This window comes from Gossypium hirsutum, chromosome D10, assembly GCF_007990345.1.
Source record: "Gossypium hirsutum isolate 1008001.06 chromosome D10, Gossypium_hirsutum_v2.1, whole genome shotgun sequence".
Lineage (NCBI taxonomy): Eukaryota > Viridiplantae > Streptophyta > Magnoliopsida > Malvales > Malvaceae > Gossypium > Gossypium hirsutum.
This window is the reverse complement of record NC_053446.1, coordinates 10,574,014-10,600,357: the sequence shown is the minus strand read 5'-3', so window position 1 is coordinate 10,600,357 and position 26,344 is coordinate 10,574,014. Positions and strand designations below refer to the sequence as shown.

Below are 26,344 nucleotides of genomic sequence, written 5' to 3'. Positions count from 1 at the left end.
AATTTTTTAACATTTTCCAAAAATTTTTGATTTGTTTCGTTTTTACCTTTGAATGTTTCCAAAATGTCTTTAAGGTCCAGTAAGCTTGGTTTTGACCCTTGTATTAAAGTTACTTCTTCTTATTTGTACAAAAATACTCTATAACCCTAATGCGACAATAGAGACGAGTTAAGGGTTTTACAAAGCCGTTTATATCGCATATCCTTAGAAGGAAGTAAAGAGTTGTGAATAGCTTAACATTGAACAAACCATGTCAAGCAAGATTTTATTCCTTCTCTTAGCTATGTCATTCTACTATGGAGTGCCCAACACAGTCAATTAGGATAAAATCTCATTCTCTTTGAGGTATCCTAAGAACTTGTCGAACAAGTATTCTCCACCTCGGTCAGGCCGAAGATTCTTTATGGATATACCTAATTATTTTTCCACTTCCGCACGAAACTTTTGAAATTTATCAAAGGTTTCGCTTTTGTGGTGCATTGTATCCTAAGAACTTGTCGAGCAAGTATTCTCCACCTCGGTCAGACCGAAGATTATTTATGGATAAACCTAATTATTTTTCCACTTCATCACGAAACTCTTGAAATTTATCAAAGGTTTCACTTTTGTGGTGCATTAGATACACATATCCATATCGAGAATAGTCATCGATAAAAGTCGTGTAAAAATCATAACTTCCTTAGACACTGATGCTCATAGGATCACATACAACAGTGTGTGCAAGTTCTGAAGGTCGGTTGGCCTTATAACTTTTGCGTTAAAAGACCTCTTAGTCATTTTACCTTCCAAGCAAAATGCACATTGTGGAAGACTAACTTCCTTAAGCATACTTAAGGGACCATCTTTCACAAGTTTAGTGATTATTTATTAGTTAATATGACCAAATTTTAAATGCCGTAGGTATCTCTCATTATAGTGAGAAGTTTTAATATTTTAATTCACTATTTTAGTTTGAAGAATTGAGTAGTTATTTGGTTTATTAAAGTAGAGATTGTTTTTTGTCCATCCATTACAGATTAAAGAACGATTTCTATGAATAGCAATCCCTTTATTGAATGTCACGGTATAACCATCATAAAATAAAAATGCTATAGAAATTAAATTCCTCTTAAAATTAGGTACATAAAACATGTTCTTTAAAACAATCTTCCTAAAATTATCAAAGTGTAAAATAACTTATCCCATTGCTTCGGCTGAAACATAACTCCCATTTTTAGCTCACAACGAAAGGCTCTTATCACGTAGACTTCTCGTTTTACTGAACCCCTGTAAAGAAACACATACATGGTTAGTGACTCTAGAATCAATAACCCAATTTTCAATTGATTCTTCCACTAAGCAAGCTTAAACCATAAAGAGTTTCATACCTTTACCATTTTTACCTAGGTAATCCAAATACTCCTTGCAGTTTGATCTAAAATGCCATTTCCTGTTGCAGAAGAAACATTTGACCTTTTTAGGATCTTTTGACTTCTTAGCCTTCTTCCTATCCATACGAGGTGGAACCAAAGATTTAGTCGGTTTCTTCTTTCCTTTAGCTTTCTGGTTTCCCTTAGAGGATAATGGGTCTACAGCTAAGTTTGCTTCAGGTTTCTCCTGAATTGATTTATCACCATTTAGTATCAATTTATAGTATTGTAATTCATTCATAAGCTGAGTCAAGGTAAGCGCCTTATTCCCCAAGTTGTAAGTGGCCCTAAAACTAGCAAACTCATTAGTTAAGGATTTGAACACTATTTCACTCTGAGTGTTCACGTCTAGTTCAGCCCTATTGTCGTCCGCTTTCACATAGAATCCTATAAGCTTAAGCATATGTTCTTTGACCGAAGTGCCAGTTTTCTGTTGAGAATTCATCAAAATTGTAATAGCAGATTATCAAGCTAATGTGACTTGTCCTCAGAGAAAATCCTCCAAATTTGTCATGATCTCTTTGGTAGTACGAAAATTTTCGTGTTGCTTTTGCAACACACTACTCATGCTCACTAACATATAACATCGAACAATCGAGTCAAAATCTCTCCAGTGATTTCTCGCATTGAGCTGAGCTTCAGGAGGGTACGTTCAAATTTGTGTTTCTCACAACTAATAACTATTAACAAGTTTCGTTTCCATTCTTGAAAACTATCCCCGTTTAATTTATTCTCAGTTAGAATGCTAATAAGAGAAGTAGGAAACATATTTGAACTGAAAAAAATAAAGATTCGCTAATTATTATCTTTTTATTAAACAAATAATTTTCATTTTGGCAACATATCAAGAATGCAGTATGATGCATGCATCTTGTATTAAAACCTTAAAAAAACATTTTTCGTTACTATGATCATTCTCACACCCATCAACTATATCGTCTTGGAGTCCTATGATTAATTAGTAAGAAAATGATCCAATTAGTGTGTGAATCTTAATTCTCAAGACTCTATACGAACTAATGATCGTTTAACGTTTGACCATCATTTCTAGCTTAAATATCATTTCTTAGGAAACTATTTAATAAGAGATGGTCTTGAGTGTGCAACCATTGACTCAACACCCATCATGAACTTGCTCTCATTTGTGAGTCATTTTAGGACAATCTCTCTAAAAGTCATGCTTGACTAGTTGTCCTTAAAAGGAAATATCATCTAGTTAACCTAAATGACAAAGTTTACCTTGAGGTGCAGCCAAGGTAGGAGTCGGCTTGAAACTTTATCGTGTTATCACTTAAGAACCATCGATGGAGGCCGTAGGTCTTGTTCAAGGATCTTCTCCCACTCAATATTAAAAAAAAACATGCAAGATTTTTTTATCTCAATTTTCAAGAATGATCATACAATAGTCCTGGTGATATTTTTACCTAATCTAAATGACATGCTTCCAATATATTCATGGCGTGCTTTGGAAATTTATAATATTCATTCACAAGAATCAATCAATCATAAAAACAAACAATTTTGATTCTCCATAGTTTTTCTTTTAAGGGAAAAATCGAAGAACTGAATGTGAACTGTGCATCAGGTAGGGTCTCGGGAAAATAAGGTGAGCCCAATTTGACCACTTAAAAACCAAATCTTTCCTAGCTAGAGTCAATCCTCGACATGCACCTTCTCATTACCACACTTATCATTGTAATCGAATAACCTAAAGAAGTGAATAAAACAATACGACACATGTATTTTCTCATTACCACACTTCTTATTTTTTAATTGATCAACTATGGATCATCTCATATATATATTACAATTATAATTTTACATAATATAAATATTCTAAACAATTATAAAAACAAATATATAAAGAGATAGGTAATTAAAATAAAATTGCCAGCCAAGGTTTCCATGGTTCTATTTCTAGAAACTAAATGAAAAAAAATAAAATTACATAGTTTTTCACGACAAGTCAATCCTTGGGTTTTCAACCGTTATCACTCCATTTTCTTCTCGTCATAGAAAAATTATATTTAAGTCTTATGTCTATTTTCGACTCATAAGAATTCTATGAATTTAAAAAATAGCCTTAAGTGGAGATGATAGTCCACGATTTATTTCCTAAGAACCTTAACCTTAGCAATAAAAAAAATAATTATATAACAAATATAAAATATCGCATCCATTCCCATATATAACTCAAAACATGCAGAAAATCTAAAGAATTTCACATTCTATGTAATCAAATCATTCAAGAATAATAGAAATTTCTGTTGATTATCTGTTTATATTTGTAGATAGATCAAAACCTAGCTCTACTACCAATTATTGGAAAAAATAGATTTGAAAAACGCAGTGAAAAATAAATTTAGGAAAAATAGAGTTTTAAATTTTTTTCCAAAACAAGATCTTGGTTGTGATATCTAAATTAATAAATACTTAATCAAAATTATACATTTTCGATTCGTCTAAGATGAACGCTTCAACCGAGTATTCTTCTCTGCTATCCTCAAGTTCACGTTTGTCGAGTGTGGACTCGCATCAAATCAGAAAAATTTTCACAAAAATTACGAGTTGGGTAATTTCGTAATTTCTCTAAACTTTTGGGTCAAGTTGTAAATTAGAAAAATATCTTTAAAATTTTTTTCAAATAATCTTTTCAAATAAATTTCTCTCTACAACTTTCTCTTGAATTCAAGTGTGTGAAAAATAATGACCCAATGCACTCTTTATATAGGGAGAGTTTAGAGAGTTCAACTATAATTAAACTTAATCACTTTTCTGATTTTTAGTTATTTTGATAGTTAGTTTGTTAGTTTTACTGTAGCTAGGTGTTATTTACATTTAAGAACTTGAACTTTACATTGTATTTTCATGTTCATCCCAAACTTTTAATATAACTTAGTTCCATTTTTAGTTTGTTAGATAAAAATTTGATTTTTAGTGTGCTTGTGCATCATCTTTGCTGCCATTGTTATCTCCTTCAAGCTTCTTTCAAGAAAACCCTAAGTTTTTATGTATACTTTGGGTGTTTACTTGATTGTTGTTTGTTTAGAAATGATAATGAGTAGCTAAATCTATGGTGGTTGGTTAATGGAAGTGTTTCTTAGTTAGTTTTTGGTACAAAGACTAAATTGTAAAAATTGGGCTAAATCAAATAGACTTCAAAACTTAGGATTAATGCCTCTAAGGAAAAATTAAGATAAGTGAGACCGATAGGATATCTTTTGGGCACCGATTTGATAGTCCTAGGTTAGTCCAGTGAGGTCAAGAGATAAATCAGATTAATTTGTTTGAATTGGTAAAGTGGAGACTAAGAGGTAAATTTGAAACAATTTAGGAGTTTAAGTGATTTAGATCCCTAATCCAAAAGTTAATTAACAATAGAAAGTCAACAAACTGCTATTTGTTATTAATTTGTTAATTTTGTAGTTTTTCTAACTTGACAATTTAGTCATTTTGCATATTAAGTAGTTAATTAAAGTAATTCACTTCCAAATTATGCACTAGTTTTTAGGCACTAACGCCTCTCTCAATGTTTCTCAGTTCTTAGATGATTTCCAGTGTTTCTTTTTTCCTTCTGATTAATTGCTATGATTTGGGGTTTATAGATGTTTGAATAAAATTGTTATGGTTCATTGAAAATCAAATTGTTAAGGCTCCAACAGCTATATCTCTTTCAATCTCTCTAGTTTTCAGATTGATAAGTTGTTAGGCGCGAAAGTCTCTCTCTCTCTCTCTCTCTCACTCTCTCTGTGTCGTGCGCGTGCCGAATAGTTTTTTAGCGCTAACTTTTCTCTCTTAGTCTGGTAATTCCTAAGGTTTCTTTTTTTCTTTTGGATTATAATTATGATTTTCTTTGTGTAGGTTTGAATGAAATTATTATTATTTTCGTTGATTAACTTGAGTGGCACCAGAAGGGTTGGTATACTTTGCATTTGCTTTGATTTATCTATCACTTTTTTTCCTATTTTGGTCTTCCTAGAATTTTGAAATTAGGGGATTTTATTATTATATATTTTGAGTGAGTGAATTATTGTGCAATAACCTGAGAACCTGGTAAATTGGGTTCTTATACATATATTTTCTCTGCTTTAATCGTCGCCATCTTCCCTAATTTCGCTATTTACTTTTTAACGTCAATGATATTTTCAACAGGGTCTTTTTGTTGCCATGATCTTTCTCATTCTGTTTTATATAAATATTTTAATGGAAAATTACTATTGCTTTGGTTGAATTATGTAACCTCGTAGGATCTTTAATGATATTGGTAAGAAATGTGATCCACAACCTCTAGTTAAATTGCAGGAAAAGAGCAACAACTCAAATTCCACCAATGTAAATAATAACTCCATAATTTTACAAACCAAAAAGAGATGATTGGTTCAAAAAAGTTCACTTCTATACCAATGCCTACATTCTTCTTGCCAATCTCAACTCACCCTATTTTTTCCACACTTTGATGCAAAGTAATCTACAGTAATAATAAATGAATATGACAAAAAACACAATTTAACAATAATTTCTTTCAATCAACAAAATCCAAATCTCATATATTAATAATTAGATCAAAACACTGTCTTCATTACCTGGATCAAATCATACCAACACAGTAAATCTATCAAAAATCCTCAAAATGCAGCCACAATAAAAGAATAGAATAAAATAAACTGATGAACCCATCAAATTCAAACTAAAAGACCCCAATGAACAAGAGAAAGAATCTAGAACTATCAAGAGATCAAAGATCAAATTGAAATTAAATCTGAAGTTGTTTTAATGAAGACTTGAACTCCCTTGGGCTCTTTGTTCACATAGGAAATTAAGAAAAAGGTCAGGAATTTTATGGGTTGTGATGGATATATACATACATACATACCATTGGCATTTTTTGAAGCATTTGCTAGATTGATAACCTAAAAGCAGTGTGAAGTCTGATCTACTAAGTGCTTCATAAATATTTCTTTTTGCTTAATTGTTCTTCCCTTTATTATGGGTTGTTTTCATTACCATTAATTACGTTTTTGCATGGCTATTATGTTAGTTGCTTTTTTATTCTGTTTTGTTTGTAATAACGAAACACTACATTTAAGGAGGGTTTAGGATCGTTTAATGAAATAATGTGTTTGGCTTAGACTATTAGTATAAAACGCTCTGTTTAAGTTAACCATTGCTAGGTTATTACTGGTTGCTTTTCCTTCTTTTATCACGAGTGAGGGACATTTGAAGCAGTTATAAAAATAAAATGAATCAGTTACTTTATTCTCTCTCGTTCTCTCTTGAAATTTCTCTCTTCTTTCTTCTCTAAATTTCTTCCAAGAATTTGACATGTTACAAGTGTATCAGAACTCCAACATGATCCATGGCCACTGATAGAGTCATTACTAGACTACAAAAAGAGATGAGTCAGCTTCAGTAGGAATTGTCTTAGCTAAGTGTGGATATTGATGCTAAAATGGATTCACGATTCAAGGAGCTCCAAAAAGGATTTAAGGGTGACATGAGGTCCGAGTTGTATTCAATGCTCAAGCAATTCCTTAGTTAACCTTAACATGTTAGAGTTGGGAACTTAGGTCAAAGCAAAGGGAATTGACTTTTAGGAGAATCATCTTTTGGATTTCCTCCCCGAGAGTCCTTAGTACTTTCCCTAAAGTAAAAAATGGGGCCCATAAGTCAGTTTTCTCGATTCAATAATGTGGAGCCAAAGATCAAGTAGTTTAAATAGGATTTTCCTCATTTTGATGGTAAGGATTTCAAAGGTTGGTGGTCTAAACTAGAGCTGTTCTTTAAAACAGAGGGGGTTGAGGATCATATGAAGGTTCAGTTGGTTATGTTGCATGTGGAGGGCAAGGCTTTGGATTAGCATCATTTTTTTGCACAGAGGCAAAGAGGTTTTCACCAATTATCTTGGGAAGGCTATGTTCGATAGCTGCAAGCTCGATTTGGATCTGACATCTATCAGGATCCTATGGAGGAATTAGCCTATTTGAAATAATAAGGGACTGTGGATCAATTTCATAACCACTTTGTAAGTCTCTTGAACCAGATTCATCTTCCTAAAAGGCATGTTTTAAGTATTTTATTAATAATTTGATACCTAAGGTTAGCTAGTACCTTAAGTTGTTTAAACCTTAAATTTTGGTTGATGGTTATTTAATAGCTCGACAAGTAGAGACCATTTTGAAAGGCAATCCTAGGAAGAACATAGTGATCAGTGAAGAGTTGAGGTATCCAAAGACTAAGTTTACCAGTTCTTATGGTAGGAGCACAGGATATTCTAAACCAATTCATCAGATTCCTAAATCTCTTAGTTCCAATGTTAGACTACAAACAACACGGGGGTCTGTTGTTAGCTCTAAATTGCCAACTAAGTCTCTTTCTTAGGCAGAAATAGATGATAAGAGGAAAAAAGGGTCTCTGTTTTTGGTGTTCTACTAAATACATTCCAAGATATAGGTGTAATAAGGAATAGCTCTATCAACTGGTAATTAATCCTTTGACAAACACTGTGGAATTGTTGAACAGAGTGAATAGTGAGAATTTCAAGATTGTCCTAAACATCTAGATGTGGATGATTCTGATGCACCTCCTTCTTCTCTAGTCCTTTTACAACATAGTCTGCAAGGCACTTAAGGCCATCAGACTATGAGGTTAACAGCTCAAATTGATTAAGTAGAAGTAATCCTTTTGGTGGATACAAGAAGTACACACAACTTCATCAATTTTAAACTGGCCAAACGATTGAAACTGTCATTGGAACCAATAGATAGACTAAAGGTGCTTACTGCTAGTGGGGAAAATTTGTTCACTCAGGGTTTATGTAGATCAGTCATTTGGGATGCCCAAGGTTATGAGTTCATTACAAATTTTCTGGCCCTACCTGTCACAGGTTGTGATTTGGTGCTTGGTGTTCAATGGTTATTATCACTAGGCTTAATTATATGGAATTTTGGCCTTTTAACCATGCAATTTCCATACCAAGGACAACAATGTACTCTCAAGGGTATTACACTTGGTGTTCTTCAATTGGTATCTGGTGATTAGTTACCCAAGAGCCTTAACATGATGATCACTGGTCCTTGTCCTATGCTATTCTTGGCTTGCGCTCAAGTGTCACCGTCCTTACCACAGACCACCTTGAGTCCAGACATACAAAGCCTTCTGTTGGAATTTGATGAAGCTTTTCAGTCCCCTAATGGCCTTCCTCCATATACATCACATGACTATCTAATACCATTACTAGATGAGACCAAGGTAGTGAGAGTGAAACCTTACAGATATCATGTTATACAAAAGATTAAAATTGAGAAATTGGTTCCAGAACTACTGCATGGAGGTGTGATTAGGGACAACAATAGCCCTTTTGCATCTCCCATTGTCATGGTCAAGAAAAAATATGGGACCTAGAGCATGTGTGTTGATTGTAGGCAGCTCAATTAGCTCACCATCAAGGACAAGTTTCCTATACTAGTGATTGAAGAACTTTTGGATAAGTTGGGAGGGGTAATTTTTTTCTCCAAAGTGGACCTAAGGTCAGGATATCATCAAGTTCAAATGTGGGAGCAAGACATTCATAAAACTGCTTTCAGAACCCACGAAGGACACTATGAATTCTAGGTCATACCCGATCATACCCTTTGGCTTAACCAACGCCCCTTCTAGTTTCCAAGCTTTGATGAATCAGGTATTTAAGCAGTTCTTCAAGAAGTTTGTGCTAGTATTCTTTGATGACATACTTGTGTATTCTAAGGACTGGAAGGACCATTTGAGTCATTCAAGAGAAGTTCTTCAACTGTTGAGAGCCAATCAGTTGTATGCCAAACAATCAAAGTGCAGCTTTGGTACTACACAGGTGGAGTACTTAGGTCATGTTATTGCTGTTGGTATTGTTAGTATGGACAAGTCCAAGGTTGGAAGGGTACTCACATGGCCTGTTCCTTAGTCACTAAAGGACTTACGAGGATTCTCGGGTTATCTGGCTATTATAGGCGTTTTATTAAAGGCTATGGGGTTATAGCTACTCCTTTTACTACACTCATTAGTAAGGGAGTTCCTTGGTAGTGGACAGATGTAGCTCATTCAACTTTCTAACAACTCAAGAAGGTAACCTATCAGACACCAGTGTTGGTTCTTCCTGATTCCATAAAGGAATTTTGTGTAGAAATCGATGCTTGTGGACAAGGGGTGGGAGCTGTTTTACAAAAAGAAGGTAGACCTATAGTCTTCTTTAGTAAGGCCTTTGGTGTCAAACATTAGGTTTTGTCCATATATGACAAGGAAATTGTAACGCCCCTAACCCATATTCGTCGCTAGAATAGGGTTTCAGAGCATTACTGAGTAACCGTAATCTAAATTAGGGGTGAGCATTCGATCGAATCGAATCGAATCGAAAATTTTCGAGTTAAACGAATTTTCAAATCTCATTTTATCATCCTAACTTTGTTTGAAGTTTTCTCGAATCGAGTCGAGTGAGATGGAATTCGAATCGAATCGAATCGAATCGAATATATTTGTTCGAGTTAAATTTTAAAAAATAATTTTGGGTCCTTATAACCACTGTCACCCATCGTAATAAAATTTGTCCACCTTAATCAAATTTTTTATTAACTTTCATCACCTCATAATTTATTTATTAATTTTTTATATACTAGTTAGCTTCTTTGCTTGCTTATTTGTTTCAATTATCTTCAGATTCTTGTCACTATGTATTTTGGAATTAAAAAATATATTAAATGTAAAAATATGATTTTTTAATAAAAATTATTTTAAAAATAAAATGTGAAATTGATACTAATATAAAATTTTAACACGAATATTTTATGGCATAATTAATAATTCAATTTTAATATAAATATTCAATATGACTAAACAATTCAATAATATAAATAATATAAAATGTGAAATTTAATTTAATAATATAAATAGTAGATATAAATAAAATTGATTTTTTATTTGAGAGTAAATGGTGAGAAGTAAAAGTTTAGGAGGAAAATAAAAAGTTTTGGGAATAAAAATTTGAGGGAAAGTAAATAGGGGGAGTAAAATTTTGGAGGGAAATATTTTAAAAAAAAATTAGAGGGGGGAGGGTTTGGGGTAGATGAGAGGTGGGAAGGGAAGGGAATAAAAGTTTTAGGGAAAAAGTGGGAGGGAGTAAAAATTTTGGGGAAAAATAAAAGGTTTTGAGGGTTTTTGGGAGTAAAATTTTGAGAAAAAGTAAATAGGAGAGTAAAATTTTGGTGGGAAATGAATTTTGGGTAGATTGGGGGGTTGGGAGGGGAGGGGAGTAAAAGTTTTGGGGGGAAAGTGGGAAGGAGTAAAAGTTTTGAGGGAAAAGTAAAAAGGTTTGGGAGTTTGGAGTAAAAATGTAAAATATTATAGTTTGATATTCGAATTATTCAAGTTATTCGAATTTGAAAACCCAACTCAATTCGAACTCGAAATTTGAAAAAAAAATTCGAGTTGATTCGAATAACTTGATTAACTCGAATAACTCGATTCGTTTAACTCGAAAATTGAATTTTTTTGATTTTTCGAATCGAATCAAATTTTGCTCACCCGTAATCTAAATAATTCATTTTCAAACATTTTAAAAATCTTAATGTAATTCATCATTAACATGCATAACATTCCTCATTCAAGCCTTAGAGGTCTAAAAATCACTTTAAAAGTGTTTTGGGACTAAATCGGGAACATTTGAAAATTTTAGGAAAATGTTAGAAAAATTCAACTGCAAGGGTCACATGGCCGTGTGGGCATTCAAAGTAGGGACACACGGCTGTGTCCCAACCCGTGTCTGTGCCCATGTAACTCACTAACTTAGGTCACACGGCTAAGCTACATGCCCATGTGCTAGGCCCTGTAACCCTCGAAATGACCTCGCACGCTCGTGTGCTAGCTGTGTGTCTCACACGACCAAGTCACATGCCCGTGTGTCTGGCTGTGTGGGCCTAAAATGTGTCTTATACCACAAGTTTGCCATTTCCTACTTGCTTAGGGATTAAGCAACTCAAAAACCATTCATTTAATCTATTCAAAACACGATCAAACACACTCAAAACATGTCAAAACAATCATCCTGGGTGCCTAACCAATGTACCCTCGTTGGTACTACATTTATATCATCAAAACATAACATCAATGCATTATTCAAATCAAAATTTTAAACATGCTAAAATCCATCAATTTAGCCTAGTTCATATCTACTTAAAACATCTACTTATATCACATACACATACACATACACATACACATACACATACACATACACATAACAAGCATTGGTTCAAAACAACATGCCAAATTATGGCTTCAAACACAAAATTACAATTTTATACTCAAACCAACATTATACTTATAACTTCATTTACAATCCATCCACAAAATAACTATCAACTAGACATCCTAGGTACATGCCAACGCAAAAAGATAAACATCACCACATTTGAGATCGGGATCATTGTTGGATGTTGAACCGGCGATCAAAAGAGAAGTACCTAACCTACGTACGGGAAAAACAAAACCGTACGCTGAGTAAAACTCAGTGATATTTCTATAATCTGAACAATTAAAGATATAATGATAAAAAAATGCTTAATTTGAATTAAACAAACATACTATTGTCTAAGCTTACAATTATCATATACCATCATTTCAAATTTATGCATATTACTATATCATTTCACATTATACTCAATTTTCACATGCTATCATATTTAATTTGTTTAACAAATATCTCAATTCACATCACTTGCTGTATAAATAGCTTTTCACATATCCATCCACATTTGTTTATACAATGGTATTATCTATTTCCAAATTCACTTTATGAATACATAACTCATGTATTTCATTCAATCACAACATATCTCCTTTCCATTTCACTTATTTGTCATTTCAATATTTTCTCAACTTTGCCATTTCAATATCAATCAGATAAATTATCATTTTACTTTCCCTTATGAACACGACTTGGACTCGGACGGATACACGGATCCAACCAACACACCGGTTTGGCACCCAGTGCCTCATCGGATAAATCTAAAGTAATAACTGCGCCCAGCGCTATTTAAATTAACACCTAGTGTCTCATCGGTTAAACTGAAGTAAATTGGTACCCAGTGCCTCATCGACTCGAAGTCGAAGAAATCTTTGAACTCTTCCTATCCTATTGCTTGTCATCTATATCCGACTCAGCCTAATACAGTTAATAGGGTTCCATTTCGCTTTCAATGTATATATCTAATATCAAATTTCATATAAGCACATTATCACATATATACCTACTCAATTCAATCAATATAAATTCAATAAATTCATCACATACCAAGTCAATTCATTTCAATTGTAAAACACAATAGTTCTCACCTCCAATGCTTACTATGTGCAAGAAATAAAAATGCAATAATTTACAACTTAATTCGGATTATAGAAACACAAACCGTGGATTCTGAGCTATTTGAAGTCGATTTTATCCTTCCCCTTTTTAGTCGAGGATTTTATTACGACGTTAGCTACGAAATTAAAACAATAAAAATACATCAATACAACACATATCAATTTCACATTAAATATTTCAAAATTTTTACTCAATGTTTGCTTAAATTCCAATTTAGTCCCTAAATCGAGACTAATTTTTATTCTTCACATTTAATTCTATATTTTTATACAATTTTCACTTTAAACTAAATTTAACTCCTTATTTTCAATTAAACCCATAAATTTCAAATTTTTCATAATTTAGTCCCTATTACTCAAAATTTACAATTTGTTCTACAATTTAATCCTTTTTTCATTTCTAGTTTAAAAATCTATCAATTTAATCCCTAATACTAAAACTATTTAATAATAACAACATTTAAAATCTTAATAATTGCTAAAATTTCATCATGGGTCGGGTAGTACTAAACGCCGAAATTCTGAAAATATAAAAATTATAAGAAAATGGACTAAATTGACTAACCAATTTGAATTTTAACCTTAAAAACTTTTAGACCGTGCGTCCTTTCCTTTCTTCTTTCTTTTTCTTTTCTTTCTTTTCTTTTTAATTTGCATGTTCCCTTTCTTTTATTTCCCATTTGTTTTATTACACTTTATTTTATTATAATTATAAATATAACATATATACATATATATTTCTTATTATATAATATAGCATATAATATGATAAGTTAATATATATAATCATCATTAATGTCGACCACTTAATGGAACATGGAAAAATTGCTTCTTTAGTCCCTTTAATTAATTTTTAATCTATAATTCAACTTTTATCCTATACGCGATTTAGTCATTATACTCTAATAGCTCTTAATTCAAGCAAATTCACTTAATTGAAACCTAATTAACTACACAACTAGCTTTGTAAATATTTATTAAAAATATTTATGAGTCCGATTTAGTGAAACGGAGTCCCGATAATACACTTTTCGACACCCTTGACTATAGAGTTGTTACAGAAATGATGGTTGTGATTATGGCAGTTAAAAAATGGCATTGGTCGCCAATTTTTATTAATTAAAATTGACCACCAAAGCCTTAAATTCCTCATTTATCAACAAGCCATTACTCCTTATTAGTAGAAGTGAGTCACTAAAATGATTGGTTATGATTTCTCCATTGCTTATAGGAAGGGGGTCCATAATATAGTGGTTGATGCTTTGTCTCGCAGATCTCATATGCATGAAGGCCAATTGTTCCAGTGCACAGGTCAAACTCACCTCACTTGGTCAGATATATGGACTTAAATTTTGGAGTTTTATACCCAGGACTCTAAAGTTTAGCAGATTTGCCAGGATATTCAGAAATAGTCCTATGCACATCCTAAATATTCATAGGATGGTGCACTTCTTCGAAAGAAAGAGAGAATTGTGGTGGGCAGCAATATCACCCTTTAAAGAACCATATTTGATATGTTCCATGGGGAAACCATTAGGGGCCATTCAGGGGTACAGACTACTCGACATGGGCTGTATAGTATTATTTATTGGAAAGGCCTTTCCAAAAATGTGCGCAGATGGAAAGAGAGTGTGTGGTTTTTCAGACATACAAGGGAGAAAATTTAGCTTATCCTGGTTTTTTGCAACCTTTACCACTCCCTGAGAAGGCTTGGTATGATATTAGTATGGACTTTGTGGAGGGGTTGCCACTTTTCAAGGGAAATAGTACCATATTGGTGGTGGTGGACAGATTGACCAAATATGGTCATTTTATTGCTCTAAGCCATCTAGTCACTACTACTTTAGTATCCCTTGAGTATTTGCAACAGACCTATAAGCTTCATGGTCGTTATGAGTTGATTGTTTCAGATAGAGACAAGGTCTTATTTAGTCACTTCTGGCAGGAATTGTTCAAACACCTTGGCATTTAGCTGCACCTCTCTACAGCCTATCATCCTTAAACAGATGGGCAAACTGAGGCCTTGAACAAATGTCTGGAGGGTTATCTGCAATGTATGTCCAGGGAGAAACCTTTTGTGTGGGCCATTTGGCTTCCCTTGGCTGAATGGTGGTATAACACCATTTATCAGTCAACCATTCACACAATTTTATATGAAGCCTTGTATGGGCAGGACCCACCCATCTATTTACCCTATCTAGTTGGGGGTTCTCGAGTAACTGCAATGGACAAGTGTCTTCAAAATAGATAAGTAGTTTGTGAACTCTTGCAATTTCATTTAAAGAGGACACATGACAAAATGAAGCAGATCGTTGATAAAAAATGATCCGACAGAGAATTTGACGTTGGTGACTAGGTGTATAGAAAGCTCCAACCTTATTGACAACATTTGTTGAAGTGGTTCAGGAACCAAAAACTGGCACCACGATATTTTGGACCCTTCCCTATAAATACACTATACTTTCGATGTCTCCCAACTTAAGAAACATGTTGGCACGACTTTTATTTCATCCCTACTCCCAGTCACTTATGCAGATGGTTCCCTACTCAAGGAACCAGTTAGGGTTCTAGATAGAAGGATGGTCAAAAAGGGAAATGTTGCGGTTATTGAAGTTCTCGTGGAATGGGCAGATATTTTCCTAGAAGATTCAACTTAGGAGAATTGGAATAATCTCCTCCATTGTTACCTGTAGTTTGATCCTTAAGGATATGATCTCTTTCGATGGGGGATATGTAACACCCTTAACCAGTATCCGTCGCTGGAATAAGGCTACAGAGCGTTACTGTAAAAACGTAACTTAAAACACTCAATTCCATACATTTCATGAATCATACCTAAACTCATTCAAATGCATGCATATCGTCCCTTATTTGAGCCCTCGAGGCCCTAGAAACACTTTAGAAATGATTCAAGACTAAATCGGAAACATTTAGAACTTCATGGAAAAAGATAAAAAAATTCACATTGCAAGGGTCACACGGCCATGTGACTCACATGGCTGAGACACATGCCCGTGTCTCAGGCCGTGTGGACATTCGAAGTAGGGACACATAACTATGTCCCAGCCCGTGTCCGTGTAACTTTCTAACTTGGGTCACACGGCCAAGCCACACACTCGTGTGCCAGGCCATGTAACTCTCGAAATGGCCTCACACGTCCATGTGTCAGGTTGTGGGCTAGGCTATGTAACTGCCTGACTTGCAACCCCTTGAAACCTATAGGGGACACACGGTCGTGTTGCATGGACACACGGCTGAGACACACGCCCGTGTCTTAGGCAGTGTGGACAAGATAGACCATTTTCAAGCCATTTCTTTCACCCAAATCAAGCTCACACCTACAAGCCATTTGCACATAAAATCAAGCTTCAAAACATACCTAAAACATGCATTATAGAATTTGTTCAATATAGTATCTATCCATACAACCAATATGCCAAAAGGCACCTCAATCACAACTCATCAAATCAACCAAAACATAAACACATTTGGCATAAATCTACCACACACAACTACCTATTTCCATACCATGTCATAGCATAATTTATCATGTACCAAAACACAACCAAACATACCAAATTGGTCATCCAACATATACTTTTACTTTATTATTTCAACACCAACCATTTAAGCACCAAAATGTCAAAAGTCCAACAACCATATTACCATTTATATACATGCCAAACATAACAACTAGGTCATTAATACAAGTCCACCTATACATGCCATTATAACCAAAACCAAAACATCAAAAGCTATCGATATAGCCGTTGGATAGTGTGATAGGTCTCTGACAAACTTTCAAACCGAACGAGCTTCCGATTATCTATAAAAGCATGGGAAATGAGACTATGTAAGCATATTTCCATGTAGCTCACCATTTCAATGTATTTCATACACAAATGTCTTGGTTCATATTGAACACTTAGCATATCCTTTCAAATTCATGCCCGTTGAACCATTTAAAATATTATCGGATACGCAGGATAGCTCACACGAAGTGTGCTAAACATATAATCATAATCTTTCTTTTCTTTTACATCGTTGCTCACACGAGCTATGAAATGAGTCTGCTCACAGAGCTGTGAAATGGGTCTGCTCACACAAGTTATGGGTCGGAATATAAGGTACATAATGCTGCTCACATGAGCTGTGGAGTATTTGCAACATATGCCAGACCTCATCCATCGGTAGGACATTCAATACCAGTACCCGAAACATGGAAACCCTAATGACATGTCATTTGTATCCTACGAATTCCTAAAGTTCAAATGGGGCTCGATAGTCGTCATAACATCATTGGATTTGCATTAATTATTTACATGACAATCTACAATTTACATATAGCTCAAAAGATAGCATTAACATTATAAAATTACACGAACTTACCTCGATGATAAAGGCGTAGAAACGAAGTCTACTAATCCGAAGCTTTTTCTTTACCCCGATCTAAAGCCGTATGAGGTCTATATTAATAGTCATTCTATTCAATTCAATCTAAATTCATATTTTTGCAAAATTATACTTTTGCCCTTATTAGTTTGATTTCTTTACAACTTAGTCCTTAAGCTCATAATTTGAAATTCATGCAATTTCATTCCCACCCAAGCTAGCCAAATTTCATATAGGTCCATATCAACTCATACAATTCATTATTTCACAATTTTCACAATGTATTTTACAAATAAATCCTTAATTGACATTTTCAACAAAAATCACTTTACAAAAGTTGTTTATTAATCAACAAAGATTCATTTTCTTCCATCAAACATCAAAAATCACATGAACACATTCATGGAAAAACCCTAACCTTTTAACAGTTTTGCAAATTAGTCTCCGGCTAGCTAAATTAAGCTACAACGATCCCGAAAACATAAAATCATTAAAAACGAGATGAAAACACACTTACGTGCAAGAGATAGGTAACCGAAAGCTTAAGGTGCCAAAAATGGTGAGTTTTCTTCTTCTTAATTTCGGTGGAGAAGATGAATACCAAATAATGCCTTAATTTTCTTTAATTTGATTTTATGTTAAATTATTAATTTATGAAATTAACCTTGGTAATTAACCTTTAAAATAATTTAAATGATGTCAATAAAAGTCCACTCAAAACAACAATGGTCTAATTACAACATAAATCCCTTAACCATTTAATATCATAGCTATTTAGTACCTTTAACTTGTAGAACTCTAATTTTGCACATTGTGCGATTTAGTCTTTTTTTACCAAATTAAGCATGCAAACAATAAAATTTCTTAACGAAATTTTTATACGACCTTACTAACATTCTGTAGATTTTAAAATAATATTAAAATAAATATTCTCACATCGGATTTGTGGTCCCAAAATTACTATTTCGATTTCACTGAAAACGGGTTGTTACAGGATACTTGTTATGGGTTGTTTTCTTTATCGTTAATTACGTTTTTGCATGGTTGTTATGTTAGTTGCTTTTTAATTCTGTTTTAATTGTAATAACAAAACGCTGCGTTTAAGGGGGGGTCTGGGATCATTTAATAAAACGATGCATTTAGCTTAGATTGTTAGCACAAAACGCTCTGTTTCGATTAACCGTCGCCAGGCTATTACTGGCTATTTTTCCATCTCTTATTACGACTGAAGGACACTTGAAGCAGTTATAAAAATAGAAGGAATCAATTACTCTCTTCTCTCTCATTCTGTCCTAAAATTTCTCTCTTCTTTCTTCTCTAAATTTCTTCCGAGAATTTGATACGTTACACCCTCCTATAAACCAAAAATATACAAGGAAAATAATTGCCTTTTTAAGGAACCAATTTCTATTTTAGGCATAATGCAAGCTATGCCGAAACAAGTTCCATGGAGTTCGTTTTCTTTCTACCTTTTTTTTTTCTTTATTTTCCCTCTCTTTTAGTTGGTTGGGAACTTGAATGTAGGCCAATCTGGTTCACTCGTAATAAAGTGAAAAACATTGAATTCCTTGATTGATTCTTTTACATGAATCTATTTAACAGATTGTTGTTTGTTTTTATATATATTTAGCAGCAGCTTCACAGTTGGGTTTTTGACCACCGCGCTTTCATCTGGGAGTTCTTTTACCAGAATCCCTTGGTCGAATTGGCTGGCCTCGTGACAAGGTTGCTCACTGCTTAACATAACCCGGCAGTAGTTCGGAATCCCATATCAAAGCTCTGACGAAGTTGGAATGTTCAGCTAATTCCTCACAAAATGCAGAATCAAATTCACTCCTTCCACATTTCTTGATAAACCAACATAGAAGTACAGCGAGGGTATCCAAATGAAATGAGACAAACTATATATACATATATACAAAGGACAAATATGTCATGTTATGTATATTATATATAAGAAAAAAAAACAAATAGACTGAAGAAAAGAATAATAAGGCAAAAAGAAATAAACTTTCCGGACTATTTCAAATCCAAATGAACAATCCACCCTATGAGAGTTGCTTTAGCAAAAACTTTAAAGAAGAATTAAAAAAAGGAAAAAGAAAAAATCTAAACCTGAACCCCATCATCTTTCAGGCAATGCAAATCTCACATTCCGGATGAATTTGTTGACACAACAGCAGTTTCCTAGATATAGATGCTGTTTCGGACTTGCGATGTCAATAGTGATATATCATCTGGGTAATGCATATATATATATAAACAAAATCTTGAGCACTAGCTTCCTTTTTTCTCAAAACTCTTCTATGGAAGCACTATGTTCCTGACGTGCGTAAAGGTGTGGTTACTTTAGCACCCTTGACCAACGATTGATGAACGATCTTCAGGGTTGATAACTGTGTCAACCCCAGCCTTGGTTGCTTTGCTATCATCATCATCATCATCATTCACTGGAAGTTTTATCTTAGGTGATAACTTCCGGACTTCCTCTGACGTATAGATAAAAATTTTCCTCACCATGCTGCAAAACTCACTGCAATTGAAGGTTCACAGGATCAAAAGGAATCAGTAGCAGAACTCAGATTTACACTGTATCATAAAAATCACAATTAGATTTTTTCTGAACTTCCCAAAAATTTATTTCGATTTATCATTCTCCCAATAATAATGGAAACTGTCTGATGTATTGTTGAAGACAAAAAAAAATAAGTTAAGCTTATTTCTCAACATATCATATACAGTTCTCTTAACATTTCAATCAAACAAGAATGCAAGTGAAGGATTTAAGAATGTCCTCCAAACAAGAAAATAGCACCATTTAGAGATAGGAAGATTGAACTTACTTCCAGGGATCATCCCCAACCATCATCATGTCATCTTCATCATCGGTGTAGACAACCTGCCAATTCTTTGTTGATCCACAAAGCTGACCTTTAATGTCAAACATGTATTCCAGCTTCTTTAGCAAATCCTCATAACAGTCAAATCGTGTCAAATCAACAGCCCTTCCAACTGCCATACCTTGCATGTGAACCTGAAAAAAAAGATATGCTTGTTTAATAAAATGCTACCATATTAGTAGTGACATGCATGCAAATAATCTCATAGAATGTACAATAGAGAAATAGATATACTACAGTACATTTGCACATTTAAGTGCTTCTTAAATACACAAGTGAGGTTCACTAGAATGTAAAATCAATCTTTTAAAAAGGATCTCTACAATGTTCCCCAAGCATGAAGAAATGCAAATAGAGCTTGTCAAAAGTCATAAATATATGTAAATTTGACAATAAAAGGTATTGTGGAACTTTCAGGGGATTCTAGCATGCAAAGGTATTTTTTTCTCAAGCATTTTTTTTAATAAAAAAAAGGGTGATTGAATAACCTTTGTGCAGCTCCGAATTTGCTTGCTCTGTGACTCCTGAGGAGATCTCAGGCACTTCTCAGGTTCACAACTTATAGAAGGAAGATCAGACTGATTAAGATTTGATGGATCAGACTGCTGGTCAGAGTTAGCATCTAGTGAATGAAGTGGCTGGTCATTAACACCAGTCCCAGAAATTGTAGCCAAAGGTGAATTTTCTTCCATGTTTATATTGTCAAGTAACTGAATACCAAAAAGTCTGCAGCCATTCCCAGTTCCCTGCTTTCTTTCACTAGATTCTTTGTTCACAACTGGTGCAACAGATTCTGTAACATTCTCAACTCGGTTAGGCCAATACTTAGAGCTGCTAGAAACTGCAGCCAGGGAGCTATTCCCACTAAAGCCAACAGAATTAGGCTTTGCAGTGGAGGATAATTTAGGTGACGGTTGCCCACGTTGTGCATCACAATACGAGAAAGGAGATTCAACTGGTGATTTCCATATACCTGTAGCATAAAGTGGTCAATTAAAATCTCAAGCAAGAGCTAGATAAGGGTGTTGACAAGTAAACAAATGTACCAAGTGAAGAAAGATCTGAAGATGGTGAAGGTAGAACGGGTGGCCTAGCCCGCTTGTTCCTTTGTGCAGGTTGTGAGATGGAAGAGTTACTAGTTGCAACAAGAGGCTCTAATTCCCATGGGGACACCCTATCAGGACGTATGATGGATGAAGGTTCATCCCATTGAACCTGAAAAGAGTCAAAATTGTAAGAAGCATTCAGAAGTCAAATATCCCAAGAAATGTCTTGCCTCGATGGAGAACAAGAAATTACAGAAGAAACTGGTTAACCTTGAGAGATCTCCACTCAGAATCAGCCCATGCAGATGATTTATCAGCCTCAACACCAACAATTGTGCCACTGAATCTGCAGGCAGTGTCTTTACAGGTTAACAAGCACTACCGATTTCCTACTACTAGAGAAAACAATTCGGTCAGACGAATACCTTCTTTCAGGTACCTCTTCACCCTCAAATCTCATTTTGAACCTCATCCCAACTGATAGCTTATGGCTTTGAGCTTCAAGATATTTGTTTACACTCACTATGAACTCAGACAAACTTGTTCTAGTAAATAGAATGGTTGTTAGAACAAATTTCCTCTTTCAACAAATACATACAGAACACAATAATTACTCAATTTCATTTAATCAGGGCTATAAATTTCAAGAAATCTTTACAAACGGGGACTTAAAAAAGAACTTTGGTTTATTGGACCCCACTAAAAATGCCAGAAAATATGAAGAGAAAGAAAAAAACAGAAATGTACAGGCATAGAGCAAGAGCATGCATATCATACCCTAAACCCTATCACCTTCTTAAAGTATCGCATCTGAATAGATATACCAAAATCTAATGCAGCTCACTCTTCAAGAAGAGTATATTTAATACACAGTGAAGGAAGAATAAATAATGACCTTAGAAGAGAAAAAGATGCCTACAACTTTAATCCACAAATAATCAAAATTCAGGGCCAAACAAGAATGATTATAAATAAAATGTGCTAACATTAATTAACTCAAAATCTGCAACATACAATTTCTTCATTTTAATTAAATAGTAAATGAATTGAATGGACAACTAATTGTAATAACATATTAACAACAACTACAAAAATGGCTAACAATATTGATAAAAAATATGATGACATAGGGTTACAATTGGATGGCTCTGCAGGATGAAAAAAATACAAACCTGGGCTTGTAGAAGATGGAAAACATACTTCGCGTAGAGAGGGCATGAGATGCAGTGGCAAGCACCCCAAGATGCATGCTATGACTAGATATAACAGAAGAAGGCATATTTGCCTGTTGTCTCATAAGCCTCCTCACTCCAACACGCAGATCCCCATTAGCACCCCTGGAGAGCAGCAAATATGAATGGATAGATGATTAGGCAGTGAAATAAACAAAGTAACAAAAAAGAACAGTTAATGGATTTGTCAAGAAAGATATTGCCTCAGGAATATGAAAGCATCTCCAGCTACTAGCTTTTTGGAACTAACAAAGACACTCCACCCAGTAGTGAGCAAGTGGCGCCTAGGTTGTCCTGCAGATAGTATTTAACTTTTTAATGGCGAGGAATGGGATGCAAGAAACAATAGTACCTTCATATCACTATAAGCACACTATCATAGATAGAAGTAATAGATGTCTCCAAAGATAAAACTATATAATACAATTACAATACCACATTTTCTTTCAATTTTAAATGAATACCTGTAAATTAAAGAATAATATAAAGGAATCGATGCAAAACAATTTTTCTTTTAACTTCTTGAGCTTTCAACTTAGGAAATCAGTTCTTCCAGTTTCTACAACAATTTCACGAGACCGGACAGATACCAAATCATTAAAAGATGTAATATTAACTTAGTCATTTGAAGGTGATAAGTGGTTCCAACTCCAGGAATTTTGATCACAACCAACAAGTGTCAAAAGGCTCTTCTCTAATTCTGACAAACTATGACCGACATAATTTTCAAGCTTTAACTCTACATTCATAAAAGTTTATCCAAATTCAAAAAGTAAAAGTTGCACATGTAGACGGTAAAGAAATGTTCCAAGTAACCAGATAGAACAAGTGCAAAACAACTTTGATCAAGCTTACAGCTTAGATGATTGAAAATTTCCAGCTCTCACTGAGGCAACCTATAAAAACATCAGCCAAAAAAGAAATGATATATAACCTCGAAAAATATGCCGAAAATGCCACTCATTTCCATGCAGATCAGTTGCAATCAGTTCCTGCCATGGTGGCTGCTGTGTCATGTCCTGGGACAAGAACCGCATAGAAATTTCAGAAAAATTCTAACTTAATGGAATACATCAAATTCAAAATGAAGGAAATGCAATCAATGTGTTTAAGCTGACCAGCGGGGGCAGACAATCATCTGCATGCCGGCGCAAAACTGAGAATCCACCATGGGTGCTAGTGTCAGAAGCAGTAAGAGTCTTGCAAAATGAATGGACTATGCACCTTTCAGGTTCTTGAAGTGGATCATCTGGGCTCATAACCTCACTTTGCTGGACCATATTGGAGGAAAACATAAGTGAGGGCAGCGAAAGTGTAGAAAGATATATATATGCTGCTCATTCAAAGTAATTCCAACAAGATATTCTAGAAACTAAATATAGCTTCCAACATCAGCTATATGTCATAATGGAATTAAAGAGAGAAAAAGGGGCAAAAAGTGGAAGAGAGCTCACATCTACTTCAGGTACCAGAGTTATTTGGGCATAAACTTCATCTGTATCAGGTTCAGCCTGCGATTGGAGGTAAAAATTACTTAGCATAAGGAAACTAAAAAGTAAAAATCAAAAGAACGTAAAACCAAGAAGTATGAGTAACACACCTTACGCTGAACAGAAGCCACTTTGCAAAGTATTTTAGATGGCAGATCGAATGAAGGCATTTGGTGTTCTAACCCTTGATGCATTGACGCCTCAAGCTGTACATAAAGAATAAAAAGAAACAAAAAATTTAGATACTTGAGATTAATAGAATGAACATTATGTCAAGTTAAAAACCTACACCTAAAATTTGATAATTAATGACTGATCATACAGGACAGAAGCTTTCAATCAGAAATGCATTGTAAATAATCTTGAAAATATGTAACAAACACAAACTTGACAGTAAACAGTCTGAAATGCAGATGAGATATTGTGATCTTATTGAATGGTATATATTCTCAAAAGAAATTATATCTTTCTATAAACCTTCTATAATTCATTGTATCATATGAATTGTTACCAATCCTCAAATATGATTGACAACATATATTAATAATGTTTCAAGACACTGCATATGACCATATTTTTACTTGCACATACTATTATCAGTGACTCACCGAAAAGAGAGCAAGAAGCAAGTGCTTACAAGTACCACACGATAACTGCATTAACTAATATAGAAATAATATTGATCAAAACAAGAACACTATGGCAAAGGTTCACAAACCAATCCAACCAACATTTTAAGAAGAACACGTCAAAGTGGACTATCGCCTTAAATTTCAAAATATAATCAATATTAAAAAGATATCAGATTCAAAAATTTACAGTACAGTAGACATACTTGTTCCATGTGACCTTGTGGGAAGTAATAAACACGCTCCCCTACACGAGGAAGTGTGACAAGAGGTCCAGCACAGGCATGCCATAGTTCACGATATAAAGGATCATCTGTGATTACATAAAAGAGATAGGGAAGAAAAATTTTAAGAAAAAGTAATAAGTCACCGTAATATTTTGTGATACCAAGAAACTAAATTTCAGTTTGACACATTTAAAACTTCGGAAAATATGTAGACCATGTAAAAATTCACAAACCTGCTTGTTGTTCAGCAGATGGAATATCTGATGCCGGAAAAGCCATAGAAACGCCCTCCAAAAGAAATCACTCAATGGAAACCCTGTGCTGAAGATTGGTTGTATTAAAGGATACAACACTGAATTTATAGAAGTAAACATGTAAATATAGTGAAAAACCATTAATTAAGATTGCATTTACAATTGAGATTACATTATTGTTCGTTCTGATTATCCTACAAAGCTGACTGATCAAAACCCTTAATTACTAATTGCTACCTCTGTGTCAGTATACCTCTACCCTACTTTGAGCCTTATAGGAACCCGAATATTAACAAGTCCCTGCAACAACGAAATGGACCAACTAAAATGAAAAGTGAAAAGAAACCCAACAATTCTAATGATCCAAACTGCTGTTTACAATATAAATAAATAAATTCAATGACTCTAAAGACCCGACGATTCTGCAATTACAGAAATCACAATCTTCGCACATACGTATCACATATGTGAGAAAGATAGAATAGAATTAAAAAAAAGAGCTGAGATCTGATAAAAAAGGTCTAATTATATAATTTATTTCTCAAAAATATATATATTTATATATAAAAGAGGAATAGTGAACAAAACTAATTGGTGACCAGTAAGCAAAATTTTCAGTCAACAAGTGCAACAGAAAATTAGCATTTCTTCCCTTATTTTCTTCCATTTCTGAGCAATCAAAGTACCCTAAAAAAATTACTAATTTAAAGAGGGGAAAATAACTTACCTTTGAGTGCTCTCTGTTCAATCTGGAGGATCCAAAGAAACAAAAATTAGGCTTGAAAAAACAAAGCAGATCCAAAAAAAAAATATACAAAGCAATTGAAAAGAAAAAAAAATAGAAACAAAAGGAAGAAGAAAGGAGGGAGGCGAACAGTGTAAATAAGTTTGTTTGCGTCAATGTTCGGTCGAAGCCGACAAGAGCTCTTTTGGCTATGGCTGCCTCTTTTTCTGTTCTTTTTCTTACACACATACACTCTCTCTCTAGGTTTTTTCTTTTGTTTTTTGCCCTTATTTCTTCCTCTCTCTTCTAAATACACCTATAAAAAATTTAAAAGAAATCCCCATTATTATCATAAATAAATATAGATTTAGTCTTTTTCCCACTCTTTTATATCATTGACTTAAATTTATGAATATTATTATATGTTTTTTAATTTATTGAAATAATATTTCTATCTATAAACCTAATTTTATTTAAATTTCATAATAACTAAATCATGTTAAAAAAAATTAGGACTCATTGAAATTGAATGCTTATGTCAGTAACAAAAATATTATAAAATAATAATATATTACATAATTATCTATTTTTTTGTCATTTATATGTGAAGTATCTGGTCTGAATTTATTTTATGCCACTTATTTTGAAAACAA

The 26,344-nt window shown here is 33.9% G+C and overlaps 1 protein-coding gene across 1 annotated transcript; it reads right to left on the bottom strand.

Annotated features, from left to right (window-relative positions):
* Positions 1-19,180: 19,180 nt before the first annotated feature.
* On the bottom strand, positions 19,181-25,978 carry LOC107914201 (auxin response factor 1-like). The gene is made up of 17 exons (NM_001399831.1): positions 25,843-25,978; positions 25,695-25,716; positions 25,140-25,267; positions 24,947-25,065; positions 24,693-24,799; positions 23,968-24,063; positions 23,822-23,878; positions 23,486-23,638; positions 23,302-23,386; positions 22,571-22,661; positions 22,308-22,472; positions 21,561-21,680; positions 21,406-21,481; positions 21,136-21,304; positions 20,578-21,062; positions 20,033-20,223; positions 19,181-19,722 (listed from the first exon to the last, which is right to left on the bottom strand). Exons 4-17 carry the CDS (start codon positions 24,990-24,992, stop codon positions 19,539-19,541), a joined length of 2,025 nt encoding a protein of 674 aa, NP_001386760.1. The 5' UTR covers positions 24,993-25,065; positions 25,140-25,267; positions 25,695-25,716; positions 25,843-25,978; the 3' UTR covers positions 19,181-19,538.
* Between the last annotated feature and the right edge of the window lie 366 nt (positions 25,979-26,344).

What these genes read in the sequence shown, in the direction of transcription:
- LOC107914201 (NM_001399831.1), bottom strand. Translation starts at nt 24,992, where the DNA reads ATGGCTTTTCCGGCATCAGATATTCCATCTGCTGAACAACAAGCAG. An exon ending in CTCTGGTACCTGAAGTAGAT is followed by an intron (nt 23,639 to 23,821) that starts GTGAGCTCTCTT and finishes AATATGGTCCAG; the next exon opens with CAAAGTGAGGTTATGAGCCC. An exon ending in GATGCTTTCATATTCCTGAG is followed by an intron (nt 22,473 to 22,570) that starts GCAATATCTTTC and finishes GCTGCTCTCCAG; the next exon opens with GGGTGCTAATGGGGATCTGC.